An 18,152-nucleotide genomic window follows, 5' to 3' on the forward strand; every position below is an offset into this window, starting at 1 on the left:
AGACACATGTTAGCAACAAGCACATAAAAATGAAAATTGTGCAACCTTTGAAGATAATATTTTGAAGTAGCAATAGTATTATAGATTAAATGCATAGAAATTAGAAACAAAATGTGAAGGTGTCACCTTGAGCAGAGGAAACTCTGAATCAGGCTGCCTTATTTTGCTTCTCTTACTTGAGAACCCTGCCATGGTGTTGGAATTTTCTTTTTCACTTTAGCTTCAAAATATTACACTCTACAAGGCAAACAGGCAAAAACCAAAATTTTGAGCACAAATTCAAATAAAAAATTGAAACAATCTGAAATTAAAAAAAAAAAAAAAAAAAACCTTTTCCTCTTTTATCTCCGAGAATCAGATATAATAAGTGTGACAACCTTTTAATCTAATACATTGGATTTATTATACAAAGCTAGAAGATGTATCAAAACAACAACATTATACATACAGATGATGAAGGTCGGCAACAGAAACAGAAACAAATTGGGTCCCTCGGCAAAGAGAGAGATAGAGAGAGAATACTTGGGTTGAATGAGGAGAGAGAGAGAGAGAGAACGCTGTTTAGACTTCTAGACGTTTAAATAGTGTTAAGAGTTAGAGTTTTTGTTGGTCTGAGCCTTTTCGGACTTATGCCGGTGCACGGAATGAATAAATACAGAGAGAAAAGAACATACTTTCTTTGATTTCTTTTGTTTATATTAATAATGAATGATCTAAATTTTTATAAGAACCTCTTTAAAAATATTTATTCATTGTTAGTAAAAAAATAATCAATAAATTTAGAATAAAATATGAAATTTATAAGGTACCAAAAAAACTTGTAACAAAAATCTCTTCATAATTAGTAAAAAAAAATTCGTTAATTAATATTTTAATTAAAAATTTAAAATAATAAATTTTAATCAATAAAGATAATTTTGGAAGCCTACCCTTAGATAGCAAAGGCTACCCTTAGATAGCAAAGGGCAGGTTAATAAATTTTTTTTTTTATTTCTAATTTTCTACAACAAAATTTGATACTATTAATTTAACAAAGTTTGGTCAATTGGATTTAAGGGTGAGGGAATTTTTTTCATACAAGTTTTGGTAGATGTCATTCCTCGAAAATCAAAAGAGGGAGTGAATTACCTTTTATATTATTAAAATTTTAATTGTCTAAGTAACTTGTATTTAATCACACTCACCAACTATCAAATGAAAAATAATAATTAATGTAAATTAGAAAAATATATCTATATTATCTATAAAAGATTTCCCTTTTTGACTGGACTTCTATATAGTTTAGAAATACCCTTAGACTTAGGTTTAATTGAAAAAAACTTAAGGATACAGTAAAAATTATCTCTAACTCACTTAAAATCTACAAAATAGAGACACCTCCTACTAATTTGTTTTAAAACAAACTTATTAAAAAAATGAAAATTATGACACTAGATAAAAAAAAAAAAAGAAAAAAAAAAAAAAAAAAGGTTTCATCATAAGTTAAAGCTGTGTGACGAGCTATCATAATATATATTTAGTTTAATGAAGAAAAGAGTTTTTGGGTTATTAGAACTTTTTGATCTTGTAATTTAGAAATTTTTAAATAAATGAATAAAGATAATAGTGAGGTTAAATTTGTTGATGTGGCTTACGAAGTCAATAAAATCTCTCTCTCTCTCTCTCTCTCTCTCTCTCTCTCTCTCTCTCTCTCTCTCTCTCTCTCTCTATATATATATATATATATATAAGCTCCAAAAACATAGGATTATCCACAATCCACTAAGTCCAGCTATGGATAACTACAAGTCAAGAGTCAACCTTAATCTAAAAATGAATGTCAATAAAAATAAATAAATTAATAATAATTATCATTATTATCATTATCCTTATTATTATAAATATTAGAATGATTATAGTTAACATTTCACTAATTACAACTTATTATGTAATCTTTCACTTTTCGTATAAAAAAAATTGAAGTTACAAAAGAAAAAAGAAAAAAAAAAAAAGACATTCACAACCATAAATTTTTTTTGTTTGATAGGACTCATAACCATAATTAGTAAAGCATTAAATAGAACACAAAAAGTGGTATAAATTATTTGTATTAAAAGTATAATACACTTATAAATGCTTGGTGCAGTGGTCACTCTACAAGTATTTATACTTAGAGGGTGTGTGGGGTAAGGGTTGGAGTTTAAGTTTCCAAAAGAGAGCTTCACACATATATACTGCAAAGAATGCAAAATTCCACCAGAACCATCTTCACAGAAGTATCAAATTACCATTTTGTCCTGTAGATACTAGCAACACCATACAATCTATCACCCTTTCAATTTAATTTGATTAAAACAAGATATCAAAAGAAGGCACATTGGACGTGCAAAAGCAAGAAGATTCATTTCATTAACAGAACCTCAATTCTTCATTAACATTGGACGTGCGAAAGCAAGAAGACACAACTCACAAGTACAGAATAGAAAAACACTAGAATTGTTACAAACTGGTAAACAACCCCTATCTTAGCTATCTATATGAAAGCACTAGGTACAACAAGCAAAACTGTGTCATTTTGATTCCAGTTAGGTAATAAACTAATGACATAAAATGACCGCGTTTTGAGACCCATTGTTATGATCAAGCAATTAAATTGATTCTTCTGTGTTTCTAGTTTCAACTAAGTACAACAACTTTTTCTTTTTCCTTTTCTTTTTTACAAAAAGGACATTGAAAATCTTTATACTTTGCTTGGCATTAGAATTATGAAAACCCCCTTACAAAAGAAAATACAATATACTTCTTTAAACAAACAAACAAAATATACTTAATTTTCTAAATTTGATTTTGTAGATCCTACCTTAAATAATAAAAGAAGAGAAAAACAGAAAGTACTTCTTCAAGATATCTTTTTCTTGATGTTGTTTCTTATTTACTTGGTTATTAGAAAATAATATGAAGATATTGTAAAATTTTTAATAGACTATAAATTCCTTTTTCTTTTTTCCTTTTGCCTTTTTTTTTTTAGCGTTTGTAAATACATAAATAATCATGGTCTTATAATTTTATGAAAGAGTATTATTATAATGAAAGTAATTCCCTTTCATCTTTTTTTTTTTTCCAGTCTAATATATAAGCTTTCCAAAAAGAAGGAAAATGGAAAAGGGATACCAAAAAAAAGAGGTAAAAAAGAGCATAAATACCATTCATCATGTCTTCTCAAATATTGCTCCCAACAAAGCTCCTATGTTTTGATGCACAAAAGCTAACATGACTTATAACTTAATTGGTTGATACTTTTTGGTCTTTCTAATAGAGACATCCAGTCAAATTCTTCACCTCTCAACTATCGAATTATACACACACACACATATATATATATATATCAAGGGAAAGAAACCAAATATGTTAATATCAAATTGCAATGATGGTACTTGACCCATATCCAAATTATCTACCTGGATGTTATTGCATGTATTCATTACATGCTAACACAAACATCAAAAAAAAAAAAAAAAAAAAAAAAATTGTTCATAGTTTTATCTTCTTCACAAGTCATATATCTCATTATTTGTATAAAAATAAATAACCCCTTGTTTAAGGAAAGAATCAAAGTGGGTGAAAATTATTAGGTTATAGTACGGTGAAATTGTGCCATTTCTTCTCACATTCATGGTTGACCTTACAATGAATTTAATTTCTGGACTCCATCATAAATATGAGAAGAAAGAGCACAACATCACTACATTCTAGGAGTACTAAAGTGGGAAGGCTAGGCACTGTTGGACAAAATGAAGTTGTCAGAATTTAGCAATTCTGGATATTTCAATGAGGATCCCAAACAAGTAAGGAAAAACAATCCTCAAGCAAGAAAATGGTATTATTGCACCTTTACATGAATACATGCTAGCCTAAATTTTTTCAACTCACATAGTTATATCTACATCTAATCGAACAAAATGTGGCATTTAAGTAAGTGGAAACTAACGACTCTCATGCTTTGATAGGGACACAACCCACACAAGGTATTAGCCATGGCAAATACAGAAAATTTAGAAGTATGAATACAACTATTTCATTTATGGTTCAAAGTTCAAACCAAAGTGTAGAGATTATCACATGCCACAACCTGAGGGAGAGAATAATTTAGAAGTAAGAACAGAAAAAGAAAGCAAGTCATATATCTTGTTATCTTATTACCACATGTACCACTTATATTCAATATAATTCATTGGTAACCTAGATGTTTTACACCCCAATAATAATAATGTAGACGCCAAGTCTCTATGTCCGACTCCCTTCCAACTGGTACCAATTCCAATTTTTCCAAATTCATCTTTAAACTTGAAATGGCTTTAAAGGACATGAAAATTGTGCTAAGTGGATACCTTGCCTGATTATCATGCATTATCGCCTGTATTCAATCTAATTCATTATTTCTCAATAAAATTCTAAATTCTGTAAATTCACATATAAATCCAGCAACACAAGGACTGGAACTTTTTTTTTCTTTTTTTTTTGCTAAATTTGTGAACGAGTTTTGCTTAGGACTTAACAGAGTCTTTCAAGTTTCTAAGCTAACCAACAAATAGAGGGATAGGTCTGCCTTTTAAAAAATATATATATATATTTTTAGTATATTACCATTTCTAGTCCTTTCTTTAAGTTTCGGGTAAACCCTCTTAATAAGAGAAAGTCCTGAGTTAACATTGTTCTTTGTAAAATAATACTAGTCTATGTATTGAAAAACTTAACTCCTTTGGTCCAGCATCAAGGTATAGTCCTCCTTGCCAGAATGGTGCACTACCAGAATCTGTCCACTTCCACAAATTTGGCCTCAAAGCCCAATTATTAGAATTAGACATCTAATAGAAAGCAAGACTTTAGGGTTTGTAAATTCTCTTTACAAGTTGTTTCATTAGGTCTTAAAATGGCCCTTAAGGCCTAAGTAATAAATTTGACTCTGTTTTATAAACTAATCAAAAAATTCATGCACTAATAATGTTTTCTTCCTTTTGAATGTAACTATAATACTTTTAATACTTGAATTGGCTTGGATCATTTATAATGCTATATACCAAATACACAAGATCTTCTCGTTAGTAATTAATTATAACAAAAGAAAAAGCAAGTTCCTACGAAGTTGTGTGAAGCCAATTTCCCTCAAACCCAGGTTGAAGGGACGAATACAACCATTGGTGAAAACAAATTTGACTCAAAAGGAGCCGATGCAAATTTGAAGGATAGAAATTAGAAAGCGAACAAAAACTAGAGGGGGAAGACTTCAAAATTAAAAACCCTTAAACATAAAGACGAACTGGAATAATGCTCAATAAGATTTGGGGAAATTAAAAGGGGAGCCTAAAGAAGAGAGATTGCAATCTCCAATAGGACAAATAATATCTTTGACACCCAGATTGTTCTTTGGGCAATTGTGTATATATATAAAGGGATGAGGGAGGAGAATCAAATTCAAACAAAGAAATAAAAACCAAATAATGTAAATAACTATTGAACCTTATAACTTCATACTACACATCCATCTCAAATTCAAAATCAATACGAGGTTTTCTCATTCTCTCCTCACTCTTTGAAGATGTCAAAAACCCAAGCATTTTTCAGAAGCTCCACCCTGCAATGAGGAGTTGATAATTTTAGGAAAAAATGTCCATACACCTCCTAAACTTTGGACTAGTAGCCAATACACCGCTTGAACTTTTTTATTGGCCAGTTTACTCACTAAACTATACACAACTACCAAATTAATACTTCCATTAGTTTTACGTTAAAACACTAACGGAATAGCATGTGAGAATCACGTGAAGTTTAAAAATTAACTAATTTACACAAAAGAAAGAAAAGAGAGAGGAGAGACCTAGGTCTGACCGGCAAAGTGGAGAGAGAAAGAGGCAATAGAGCCAGAGCCACCGTGAAGCGGTGCCGAGTTCTTCATCCGACGGTTGTCTCGCCTCCCGTAGGCCGTATCTTCAGGCTCTGATATGTGCGAGTTTCTGTCGAGGTTGGGGTTTATTTAGTCTAAGATCCAAATAATCACAAATCCTTTCAAGCAATGAATAGGGTGAGTCCACTTTTTTCTTTATTTTTATCTTTGAAGATGAAATTCTAAGATGTTTTGGCCCATGGAACTTTTGGCTGTGTAAAATTCTTTCCGCTTTTTTTTTTTTTGGTTTGTTTTTTATTTCCTTTGATACTCGTGGATTTTTGTGATGATTATGGTTAGATATTGATCAAATGATGTAGATTTAATGAATTTTGTGTTGGGTCTTTAGGATTCCATGGTTGATTGAGTTCTCAGCTTATAGGTTCATTATTTGTGCATTCCAATTGTTTGATAAATTGTCCTAATGATTATGTGATATGTGCTTTCTGTTCAATCTGGTGGGGTTGTTGCTGGTAGAGGCCGGAGTCTATGCTACTCCTTGTCTCTGATCCAGTTTGGCTTTCAATGACTTGGTTTTGTATTATTAGTCTTGTTGTTATGTAAGCTAGCAATCTTTGTTAGGTTGTCCTTGAAGGACTGTGAGTTTCAAAGTAGCTTTACTCTGCTAGATGTAATATGTTTGTTCATCAATAAAATATCTGAATAACCAAAACAATTCTTGTAAACATACTCTTTTGTGCCATTTGGATGAATTATACTCAACAATTTCTAGATAGAAAGTGGTAATAGGCAGTAGATGAACCTTGTCAAGTGAAATTTCTTATAAAATGTTACCAAAAGACTTAATTTGTCCAAATGAAGAACCTTGCCTATGTGTATGGCTAAAGGAATAGAAAGTTAAAACTGTGAAAACCACTTAATACACTAGCATACTGGCTTTCGTGGCTTACTTATGCTCACTCACACTGTTTCTCTCTGGGCTCTCCGTGTCTCTCTTCCTAGCCGTAACTCACAAACTCTTCTTCCCCCTCTCTCTCGGCAAGGCAACTTTAGGTTTGTTCTCTCAACTCTTATCTTCCTCTTTAACCTCTCTAATTCTTTCTTTCTACTAAATCTAAATTCAAAAGGGATGTGGGTTTTTCCGGTGGGTTTTATTTGATTTATTTGTGGGTTTGTTTGGGTTTAATTTGATTGTTTGTGGTTTTTGTTTGATTTGTTTGTGCATCTTGTTTCATGGTATTTTCAATGATATGTTTTGGGTTTGTTTTTATTTTCTATTTTTATTTTTATTTGTGGGTTTGTAATGCAAATTATGTGTTTGATGACATGCTTCAATAAACTGTTTATGAGTTGTGAAGTAATAAGTGAGAGAATATTCATTTGAAACAATGATATTGTGATGATGGAAAGTGAGGACTACTGTCATAGTGAATGCTTATACATCCCATAAATTTTTTTCATTCCATTTGTTGCTTTAGCTACAAAACTTGTATCATCATTTGTCCATCACTTGTTAAATATTCCCTTTATAGCTATCGGTGCTTATTGCCAACTCTTTCGTACCTCATCAGTTTTATGTTTTCTTTCTCTATATACCACTAGATTATCATCATGTTACTAAGTTGCTTATGTTGTTGACTGTGTACATTGTACCTGCCTGTCAAAGACTTGATCATTAGTAATGTTTCCCTTGTAGAACACATTTTTTCCTTCATGCATGTACCACTTTGACTCTTGTGGAACCACAATATCCACAAGATTACTAAGCATAATATATATTCAGAGTAGAAACTTGAGCCTGGTCTTAAATATTGAGACTAATTAGATTTGACTCGGCTGGCCAAAAGTCCAGTCTTGATTTCAATTGCTCTCTTTCAAATTTGATTTTCCTAAATAGGCTTATGGTATCGGTCAACATTGAATTCCTTTTCTAAGCTGCCTTCTGGGTTAGGAACATAATTTGCTACCTTCTCATTTTATGCTGGTAATTAGAATTCAAAGGTAACCTTAAATATAAAGGCTGCACATGTACAATCTACTTGAAAGTATAAAATCTCTTTGAACCTTTGGAACAGAATTTTGCTACCTTCTCATTTGAGTTTTTTGTACTTGTTAAAATCTTTTAACAAATGCATTTCTAATAGTTCAAGAATGAGCTGGGTCTAATTTATTTAATAGCTTTGAGTTGTATTTTTTTTGTCTGTTTTGGTCGTATTGATTGATGGTAATAGATTAAAGATTAATACTGACAATTGTAATTGGGGTTACCGGCCAACTTGTGTGTGTGAGCAATGAACTCTAGTTAAAATCACACTTCCTTGTTATAGTCTTGTGGTGGAGTAGTGGATGGTAGAGATGGATTATAAGAGTACCATTTAGAGCAGAAAAGGTAATTAAAGAAGTTGATGAGGCTGAGTGCAGTTAACAACCAATAAAAAAGATCAAGCCTATCCTTGTTGAAGTCATTTTCACTAAGCCATCCACCACTTGAAGAACTTGAGGTAATTTTGTTCGCTAGGGAAACAAGGAGTGAGCTTAAATAGAAGTGGGAATGTGGAGAATTCCCCCAACATTTGTGCTTTAAAGTCCACCCCATTGTCATCTTTCAATGAGTCTTCCCTATACAATCAAGGTGGGGCTTATTGTTAAATGAATGAACAAGAGCCAGAGACTGTGAGACTACAAGGTAATAATGATGGTTCTTCCCCTTCTAATTCCAATGTTGGGAATTCTGTGCATGAGAGTTGCTTTCCCTTCTTGATGGCTGATGGGGAAAACTTGTGGGAAAATTATGCTTTGAAACTCAACAAAGGCAATCACAACCAATAAGTAAAAAAAAAAAAAAAAAAAGCACGTAGAGTTTGTTAAGTTGTTCTAATTATCTGGATTGGGAAGAAACTTTGAAGGGCGGGAAAAGGTACGTAGTTGAATTGTTAAGGGGTAAGAGGTTTGAAAATGCCTCTGGTACAATGGACTTACATTGTGTAAGAGCTAGCTGACTGAAGATTTATGTATATTAGGACTTAGAAGCTGCACATTTAAGAATAAAATAATGGGTTTGTGTTTTATCAGTGTAATGGGGAAAGGAGGAAGCAATTAATATTCTGCTCAAATTATTGGGTTATCGTCTCACTGTTCTGTAAGTTTTCCATTTTGTGATAAATTTCCCTTCTGTGCATGCAATTGGTACTATCATATTGTAGTTCATTTATTAATTCCTTCTTACATCTTTCCCTTCCATACTTTATTTTTTGTTCTTCAATAATCTTAGGACCCCTAGAGAAGCATTTGGTGTGTATGTGTGAGAGAGAATAATTTACTTATCAGATTATACATTACTTGTAGATTTCAAAATTCATATTTGATGCACCATCCGTGCATGAACAGAATGTAAGTACTTTTTCTTCTAACATTTGGTAATAAACTCATTGTCCAATTGTGTCCTTGTGGACAATTATTTCTTCCATCACTACTAATGACAATATTGGAATACATTTACCTGGATCAAGAGCAATGTACTTATGTACCTAGTCATTTTGTTCAGAGTCAACAAGGAAGAAATATACAGTGATTTATTCCAACTTTCAAGAAAGTAAAATGACAAGTAGCCACTTGATATTGACTTTGTTTGTCCTAATAATCTTTGAAAGTAAATTTGTAGCAGCTACGAAAATATTAAATATAGCAGAATTTCGGAGTTCAAGGAACAAGATTCCAGAAAAAACGAGGGTGTTCCCTTCCTTTACTTTGCATGGATTGAAGCTGACCAAGCTGTCATTGGGTTGCTTACCTTTAGTTGTGTTAATTATTTGTTATTCATATTTGTAGTTGCAAATGCATTGATTAGTTTGGTGTGGTTTCATGGATTTTCTTTGATAACCTTTTTTTTAGTTATAGATTCTTATTGTTTGTATTTTGAAAAGCGAACAGAGACAAAAATGACCAATGATGGAAGAGATATATCCATTCAATGAAAATGTAAAAGAGAGGAGATTGAAGTATATGAGGAAGAGGCGATGAGATTTTTGCCTTTGCTAATGGAGTTTTTTGTTATGCTTGTTGGAATATGCTCGCGTAGGAAGTACTTTGTGAGAGAACCATTAAGAAGTGAAATTGAAGAATACTTTTTTAGTTTGAGATTTTGAATTTTATGAAAAAATCCATCATTTGGGTTTTTTCTCTAGTTGATATAAAAATTTTAGTTGTCAATAATTGGCAAAATATTTTTTTAGTTGTTTATGACTAAAGATATTAGTTATTATCTTGTCAATTGAATTATTAATATTACCTCATGTATTTATTAAAAATATTACTAAAATTAAAATGTAGAAGGATTAAGAAAAAAAATAATTAAAAAATATATTTTATTGATCTTAAATCCAAATTTAGATATCCAAATAATGGAATTTGAAATGATGAATTTCAAATCCTTCTTTGTTTAGAAAGAACTAAACAAGGAATTTTAAAATTAAAGGATTTCAAATCAAGACATTTTAAATCAATGGATTTCAAATCCAAATCCAAATCCAAATGTTGCCATCCAAACACAACCTAGAGGTTTTAGCTATAATTTAAATGCACGATAGGATAATTTAGTACATCTAAAGCTAAGCTTGCTATATGATTTATTGATGTTTTACATTTTTTTTTCCTTGATTATTTCTTTCAAAAATATTAGAAATGACACTTTACCTGGTCTAATCTATTAACCAAACGTTTTCCCACCTCTATCCTGCCGTTACTCTAACACTATTCCACTTAAAAAAACAATAGCTATTGAATCAAAACACTTTCCTTAGGAAAAAAAAAAAAAAGCTTCCTTTTACTTGATAGATTGCTCAGAAGATGACGACAGCTGCAAATAGACCAATGCAAGAGCCTTATGAGAAAGCAATTCAGTAATTGGTCTGAACACAAATTAACCATTTCCTTATCTTCAAGCTTCCTCTTTTCCTCTGGCAACTCCAAATCCAACAACGTGTCCACATACGACACAACAAACTCATCGTCATTTTCTTTGCCTTCTTTCGTTTTACTCTGTCTTTCTTGCTTCACTTTCCTCCTTGCTTTAATCAAAGGAATTAACACATCATCTTGGTTTCTCCGAAGTTTAAACGACTCTTCCCAATGCTTACGAAATAAAATCCTTCCAATACTGGGGAAAAATTGAGTATAGAATATCCAAGACCCACTTGCGCGCGTGAGAGTAAGTTTTTTTACGACGAAAGAGACGCCATGTGGGACCATAAGAAGCAAAGTTGATGTTGTGTTTGTTACTAGATACGATCACGGCTGTAGGTGGAGGAGCTGGGCGGTCAGCAAAAACTGCACTGTTTTGAATAAGAGCTTTGTGCGCGAGAGAGTGGTTGGCAACGAAGATAGCTGGGCTGAAGCCTGTGTAAATGGTGATGATGGGTCCGTAAAAGATAAGGAAGCTTTTTTTTTTTTCTCAGGAAAGTGTTTTGATTCAATTGCTATTACTTTTTTTTTTTTTTTGAGTGAAATAGTGTTAGAGTAATGGCAGGACGGAGGTGGGTAAACGTTTGGTTAACATATTAGACCACCGGTAGACAAAGTGCTATTTTTTAAATCACAATTGGGTAAAGTGTTTTTTGAGTAAACTACAGGTAGTTAAAGTTTAATTTCCTCTTCTTTCTTTTATTTTCATTTGAACCTTTTCTATTACAAGTAGTGGTACATGGATAATCTTAAATCTCTGCACTTGATTTGAATTGACAGATTTTTTGAAGTTTCCACACCAAACGCTTCATGTCCATAACAAAACATGACTCACATCTCTATTTTGACTAATCACTGCATGAGAGTTAGTGAAGTGAAATTATATATCTTGTTGACAATTTTGTTTTGTCATGCAATATATGGGATAGACTTGTTCCTCTCACTTGGATGGTTGGATAGTTTTTTCCCTGAATTAGTTGGTTATTGTTCTTTTATAGTATGGCAGGAAATATGAATTGTGAACAGGGTAACTTTTTGTTATATTTGTGTTTGCATGTATACATGCCAATAACTTGGCACTATCTTTGGCATTACCTATTTGGAACTTTCTATTATGGTAAGGTCAAACATATTGGATATTTTTTCCCCTTGTTATGGTGGCAGTTGTTTTTTCAGAAAATTTCTCAGTTAAACTTATCTCTTCATTGCAATTGAGCAATATGAGTTTTGCTTTTAACTGCAAGTTGAAGCCACTAGTGATACAAACCTCAGGATGAATAGATACAACAACCAGTGATACCAACTTTGACCAAAAAGGAGAGGGTACAAAAGTTGAAGGGACAGATATAAGAAAGGGTTGGGGTAAGTCTTTGACTTACTATAATAAAGGGAACAAACTAGAGGGAGAAGAACAAGATACGAATCAAAATCCATTGCAAATACCAAAAAACAAAGTGCACTTCAAAAGCTCCATCCTAACCTTACCATCAGAAGTTGATCATATTTAGAGTACCACTAATTGTGTTCCTAGAGGTAATCTATGTTCAAGGTGCTGCCTGGCATGACTTGTTGCCTTTAGATGCTCATCAATATCCTCAGTTGTCGCTATAAATCGATAGCGGGGATTGATAATTATCTTTTCAAGTGACACAGTATGACTCAATATTTACCTTGCAATCTCCATATCAACTCCTCACCCAACAAAGCCAATTAATTCAACCACCTTGAGGCATTTATGTTGACATTTAGAATTTTTTATCTCCATTTTATCTTTCGAGTGCTTCTCCAAGTCATAGAACTGCACAAGATAAAAGGTTAGAACATCTGATTGCAAAACTACACAAATCTTGTGTATACCTAATTATAGAACTAAACCAATCCACAAAATTCAACTTATCAATCTTTAAACCTCTTAAGAATTTGGCTTAAACCAATGGTTGAGATTAACTGGTGTATGATGATGGAGTTATGACCTTCAAGACAGTATGCTAATGTTAAAGGCAATTGCACCATGAACATAGATTGGGAGCTATAATGGATAGCTAAAATCAGATATAAAAAAAAATGCACAAATTTATGCAAGAACCTACAAACTTGATAGTGTTTCAGAAATACTCATTCTGTGGAGGGCAATATTCATTCTCTCAAAGGGTATTTCTGAATTACTTCTAATGGGTGTTTGGGGGCCTTTTTCGGTTGCTCGGCCACGTGTGGTCCATTGGAGGAATGATTGTACTAGGCCTGGGTTCTTTTTGGGGAGTTGCGTCTAGAACTCAACATTGGACCACGTGGTCCAACGGCTACCGGTGTATTTTTAAGCTTACAAAATCATTAAGACCAAAATCTAAGAATCACGATAATGGTTGAGTAAATATGTAATGTGTATTTGATATGATAGCTTTGATTAGTAGTTGTAATAGGAGTTGAAATAAAGTAATTTGTATTTAAAGGTGAAGTAATCATGTACTCAATGATGTAAATTTAAAGATATGGAAGCAAAGTCACTTATCTTTGTATGGTTTATAGCTCTAGCTGTGTAGTATCAATGAGCTGATAAGATTTCAGCAGAATGCCAGCAATAAAGGCTAGTTAAGCTTGCCCCTCCTATCATGCATTTACATGAGTTTAAGTCTTGGTTAATAGTTGTAATAGTAGTTGAAATAAAGTAATATGTATTTAAATGTGAAGTAATCATGTAATGATATAAATTTAAAGGTATGGAAGCAGAGTCACTTATCTCTGATGGTTTACAGCCCCAGCGGTGTAGCATCAGTGAGTAGACAGAATCTCAGCAGAATGACTCCAACGGTAGAGGGGCAGTTTGTCATGATAACTTCAAGATTGAAGGGGAAAAATGGGTGCAACTGGAGGGAGAGAGAGTATGCCCAGTTGTGTGTAGGGGCTGGTTAAGCTTGCTCTTCTTATCATGCACTTAAATGAGTTTCCCTTTGATAATACTCTTTTAGTTGTTGTGAAGTTATGAATAGTGTTGTCTTCCATGGGAAGGGCTTTTGTAAGATGTAATTTGTGCCTTCTAAAGGAAGGCCTTTTGTAAGAAGTAATTTGTGCCTTCTAAGGGAAGGGCTTTTGTAAGAAGAAATTGTGCCTTCTAGGAGAAGGCCTTTGATATAAGATCTTGGTGCCTTTTAGGAGAAGGGTTTTTAGTATGGGTGTTTGATATCTCTTGAGAAGTATAGAGATGGTGAAAGATATAGATATTTTGTGGGATGTAATATTTGTGATATGTATGATATATGGAAGTATGATAGACATGGAGGTTAAAGATAATAAGAATATGAGATTATAACTGCTGGAGAAGTTGTAGAAATTGCTTTCCAAGAGGAAAGATTTTGTAAGAGAAGAACATAATGATGTGCTTAGGTATTTGGAGATAGGAGCAGTAAGATAGGTGTAGAAGAGTATTGAGATGTGTTTATGGGCAACAAAATAGTAGAATTTCAGAGTGAGAGAGTATGAGAGTGGATCTTAGAAGAGTTGTGGTGTGTTATATGTAATGGTGTAGTAAGTGTGTATGAGATTGTGTAGGAGAAGTGAAAAAAAAAAGTTTAGAGATATAGGCAGCAAGATATATGTATTTTCAGAATATGGAAAGTGAGAGAATGAGTATAAGAGAGTAATAGTATTGTAGTGTGTTTAGCAAAGCTGCTGGGATTTTCTGCTGGGATTGTATGAAGGCTTATAAATGGCATTTATGAGCTAAGGGCTGAAGAGTTTAATTCCTAATTTAGAAACTAAAAAACTCAGAAACTTAGTACTTTATTAAGAGTTTCAGAAGATAATTAGAGGGAGAGAGAAGTTTATGAGTGAGTTCTCCTCCATTGGTGTCCTCCCTTTGAGGTGTTGATGAAGGGTTCTATTTAGCTGAGTTTAAGAGGGTATTTTAGCAAATAATCTCAACCAAAATTTGTCCTAAACAGCAATGAATTTTCAAAGAATCCTTCTTAAGATTTGGCCAAAAATAGTATGTTTAGCTTTAAGGTATACTTGTTGTTTCAGGTAAGAGCTGCTGGGAAAAAAGTAGCATAAAAGGAAAGTATTTTAGTAAGAGAAAGGTAGTTTCAATAGTTGGTTTTGGTTTTAGCCAAATGTGGAAAAATCAATAATGCTCAGGCTGCTGGGTCAGCTGTCACAGTTGTTCTGAAAAGGCTGTCCCAGCTGTCAGGAAAATCTATGACAGCTATCATGAAAAAGCTGTCCCAACTGTCAGGAAAAGCTGTGACAACTATCATGAGACAGCTGTCACAGTTGTCATAAGACTGCTATTTGCTTTGGGCAGAAGCCAATGAGGTCAGATAGGTGATTTCAAATTGCTGGAAAGGTCATTTCATGGATTTGGTTGAAAAATGGTAAGATCTCTTTCAATGGTATCTCGCTATTTTGGGTATAACAGCTGGTTGCTGGGATTTCAGCATTAAATGGTTGATGATATCACTTCCAACTAGGTATCAAGTGCTAAATACACTGCTGAGGTTCAGCTGGAAATGTTTCCTTTCTTGGGTGTTTGTGTTTTTGGTGCAAGGTTCCATTACAACACATTTCTATTAAGTAATAGAAGGATTGGTTGAAAGATAATGAAGTTTTAGAGATTTAGTCAAGGTCTCATTGGGTTGTGACATAATCTTGGTAAGCAAGAAGAGTATTTAATGCTCTACTCTGGTAACTAACAGAGAAATATATGGTCAGATTGTGGCAGACAGTAGCTGGGTATTAGAGATATCATGAATATTTTGTATATAGTTGGAAATTAAAGATAGCCAATCAGATTAGGGCATATGTTTGAGTTGGATTTTAGCTAAAAGTAGTAATGAGATTTATGTAGAATAATATAATGAAGTTTCTAAATTTGTATAGCCACAACTGGGGATTGAATGAACAGTTATCTTCCCAGCAGTTAGATGGCTGAAGATATTGAGTATTTGTCACATGATGAATGTCAAGTTTTAGGAAAAGAGCAATGATGAATTTTATCATTTTAAGTGCTATGCGATAAGAGATGCTTACCATATGTTACCCGCTACACACGGACTCGTCAGAGTTTAGGGAGTTGGAGAAGACATGCCAAGCAACATGTTTCTTTTATCAACTTTAAATCGTTGGAGCTTTACTGAGCATACCTCTTGGCCCTCCAAACAACGACTCCCAAAGTTTCCCCAAAGAGACTTATGAGCTTAGATCATAAGCCGAAGGTGAGACGACGTACCTCGGGTTTTGTTGTCATTTTGTGTAAATATGGGCTCTTGTTGAAGAAGTCGCTTGCCATGAGTGTAAGAGAGGTAATATGGGTCGTGGGCTTTGATTCATTGCTTAAGCCCAATCCATATGTTGATGTTGATGATATCGTGGGGTTATGATCCCAATTGATGAAAAGGAAATATGGACCATGAATCCGCCTCTTGAAGTAAGGATCTCGCGGGCCATGTGAGCCCATTCCATATAGTTGAATGAGATATGAGCTTATTTTGGGACTTAAATAGATTTACCCAAAATATCAATGACATGTTGATGTGGCATGGGTTGCAAATGAAGTAATGCTACGTGGGCCGAAAAAACGGTCCTCAACAATGGGTAGAATACAACCACAGGTAATTGTAGTAAACGAGCTTCCATTTAATGAGCATTAAACTTCATAGGACTTACACAATTGTTGTAATAGGATGACCATAAACAAAAACATGAAAGTTGGAGATAAAGCAAAAAGAAACTTTTTTTTTCCGCTTTCTTTTTTTCCATTGGTAGATGTGTATAAAGAAGAAAGAACTGTCCTTAGGATAATTGCAATACTAGTACACCAACAAGTGCTAAAATTGGAGCAATCTTGGTCCATGTTTGAAGATCCTACATAATTGAAGTTCATCCTTTTAGGAAATATTCAATTGAAATAATGAAGAAAGAATTCAAGAGAAATAGATTTTTCTCTAGAAAATACCTGTAAGAACAATGACAATCCCACAAGAAAGCAGCCTAAGCATGTTCCTGCTGCAGAAACCTGTGAATGGGATTCAAAATTATTTTTATTCAACTCCATTACAAAGTACATATTTCTCAACCTTCTTACCAATAGAAGTAGTTGTTGTCCAAATTTATCCATAAAAATTACCCCTAATGCTGTCATTGGAATCTGTACAAAATCATCTAAATTACTTAAAAAGCATTAAGCAGAACCAAAGGTTGGAATTACATGAAAAGAGTCAAGAGCCTGAACCGCAACCATTGCCACGGTCCCAACACTACCGAAAACCCCGTCATAGACAAAGTATTCCTCTATTCAACTTCCAAATTCCTTGTCAACTATAGGTTGAATTAAAAAGGAACAAAAAAGAAAAGAAAAAGAATTTTTCAACTAGCTAATATGAATATAGTTGCATAAAATGCAATGCTATTGGCCCCTCCAACTTGTTATAGTACCATCAGGCAAACTCCTACCTAAGTCACCCTCATGTTAGCCACAAAAGATCAAATAAGTCACACAAACAAAACATGCTACAAAGATTAGCAAAGAAAGCTTACAATGAGTGAATGAGCCTAATTCCATTGGAATAAGTCAAGAATACTAGCTCCAGAAAGTAGTTGAAGGGTTTTTATGTACTACTGTAAAATTATTCAAAAACCATGTCAATATTTGTTTCTAATAAAAAATGTTGGGAAAAATTCAAGACTATGTTTAAATTTTGCTGCTTAAAATGGAAACAAAGAGATTTCTAATTGGCATTTGAAGTCAAAACATTTCTCTAATCTCAGCAGCTTCTTGAGAGATATCAGCAATCTCCCTTCTAAGGTTTTGTAGAGCAGCTTCACACTCTTTCTTTCAACCAATCTTTGCCTACAGAAAAAGAAATTCATCATTTGAACATGTTAGTTGATGCTTGACAGATGTAATATGGCAATACTGGAAACCATTACAAATACTAGCAAGGTTGTGGATAGCCTCTATGTTAGGTCTGCGAAGATAATGGCATGAAGTTGTAGTGTTTCTAACTGCCACCAATATTTTTCTTGGTTTTATTCTTAAAGCAACTACCATGCTTTCTCACATGATACACACGCTAGATTGATTGCTTGGTTTTTTTTAGCCTTATTTCTCTATGAGAGTTCTTGGATTCATTATGCTGGAGAACATTCATCTTAGTTGACAAAATTTGCAATAGGGCTGGTTAGCTAGTTCAACTTCATTTTAGTGATCAATTTGTTTTTCATTTAAGGAAAATTATCTACGTTCTGAAGTCTACTAGTGATTTATGTTTTTTAATAACCTTGAAATCAAAAATCATCATTTCAACAAGAGCTTTAACAT

At 33.2% G+C, this 18,152-nt stretch overlaps 1 protein-coding gene and 1 long non-coding RNA gene across 15 annotated transcripts in view; one reads left to right on the forward strand and one right to left on the reverse strand.

Annotated features, from left to right (window-relative positions):
- Nucleotides 1-586, reverse strand: part of LOC112036631 (uncharacterized) — a 32,656-nt gene extending 32,070 nt beyond the window's left edge. For 7 of the 13 annotated variants that reach the window (XR_010624794.1, XR_010624790.1, XR_010624791.1 and 4 more), the window contains exons 1-2: nt 449-586; nt 127-237 (exon numbers count right to left, since the gene is read on the reverse strand). Coding sequence is in view for 1 of the 13 variants with exons in the window: in XM_065762986.1 (XP_065619058.1) it covers nt 127-192 (66 nt within the window). In the remaining 12 variants the exon portion in view is untranslated. Of the gene's footprint in view, nt 1-126; nt 238-448 lie in introns of those variants that run through there. The other 6 variants (XR_010624798.1, XR_010624797.1, XR_010624799.1 and 3 more) reach the window with 4 other exon arrangements.
- A 4,902-nt stretch (nt 587-5,488) lies between these two features.
- LOC112029675 (uncharacterized) lies at nt 5,489-10,173 on the forward strand. 2 transcript variants are annotated; one of them, XR_010624805.1, is made up of 2 exons: nt 5,489-6,058; nt 9,805-10,173. It is a non-coding gene; the product is annotated as an uncharacterized LOC112029675 (long non-coding RNA). The 2 variants fall into 2 exon arrangements; XR_002884780.2 differs by having other exon boundaries at nt 9,812-10,142.
- Nucleotides 10,174-18,152: the final 7,979 nt, after the last annotated feature.

The sequence above is a fragment of the Quercus suber genome, unplaced genomic scaffold (genome assembly GCF_002906115.3).
Source record: "Quercus suber isolate HL8 unplaced genomic scaffold, Cork oak 2.0 scaffold_485, whole genome shotgun sequence".
In the NCBI taxonomy this organism is placed as follows: Eukaryota; Viridiplantae; Streptophyta; class Magnoliopsida; order Fagales; family Fagaceae; genus Quercus; species Quercus suber.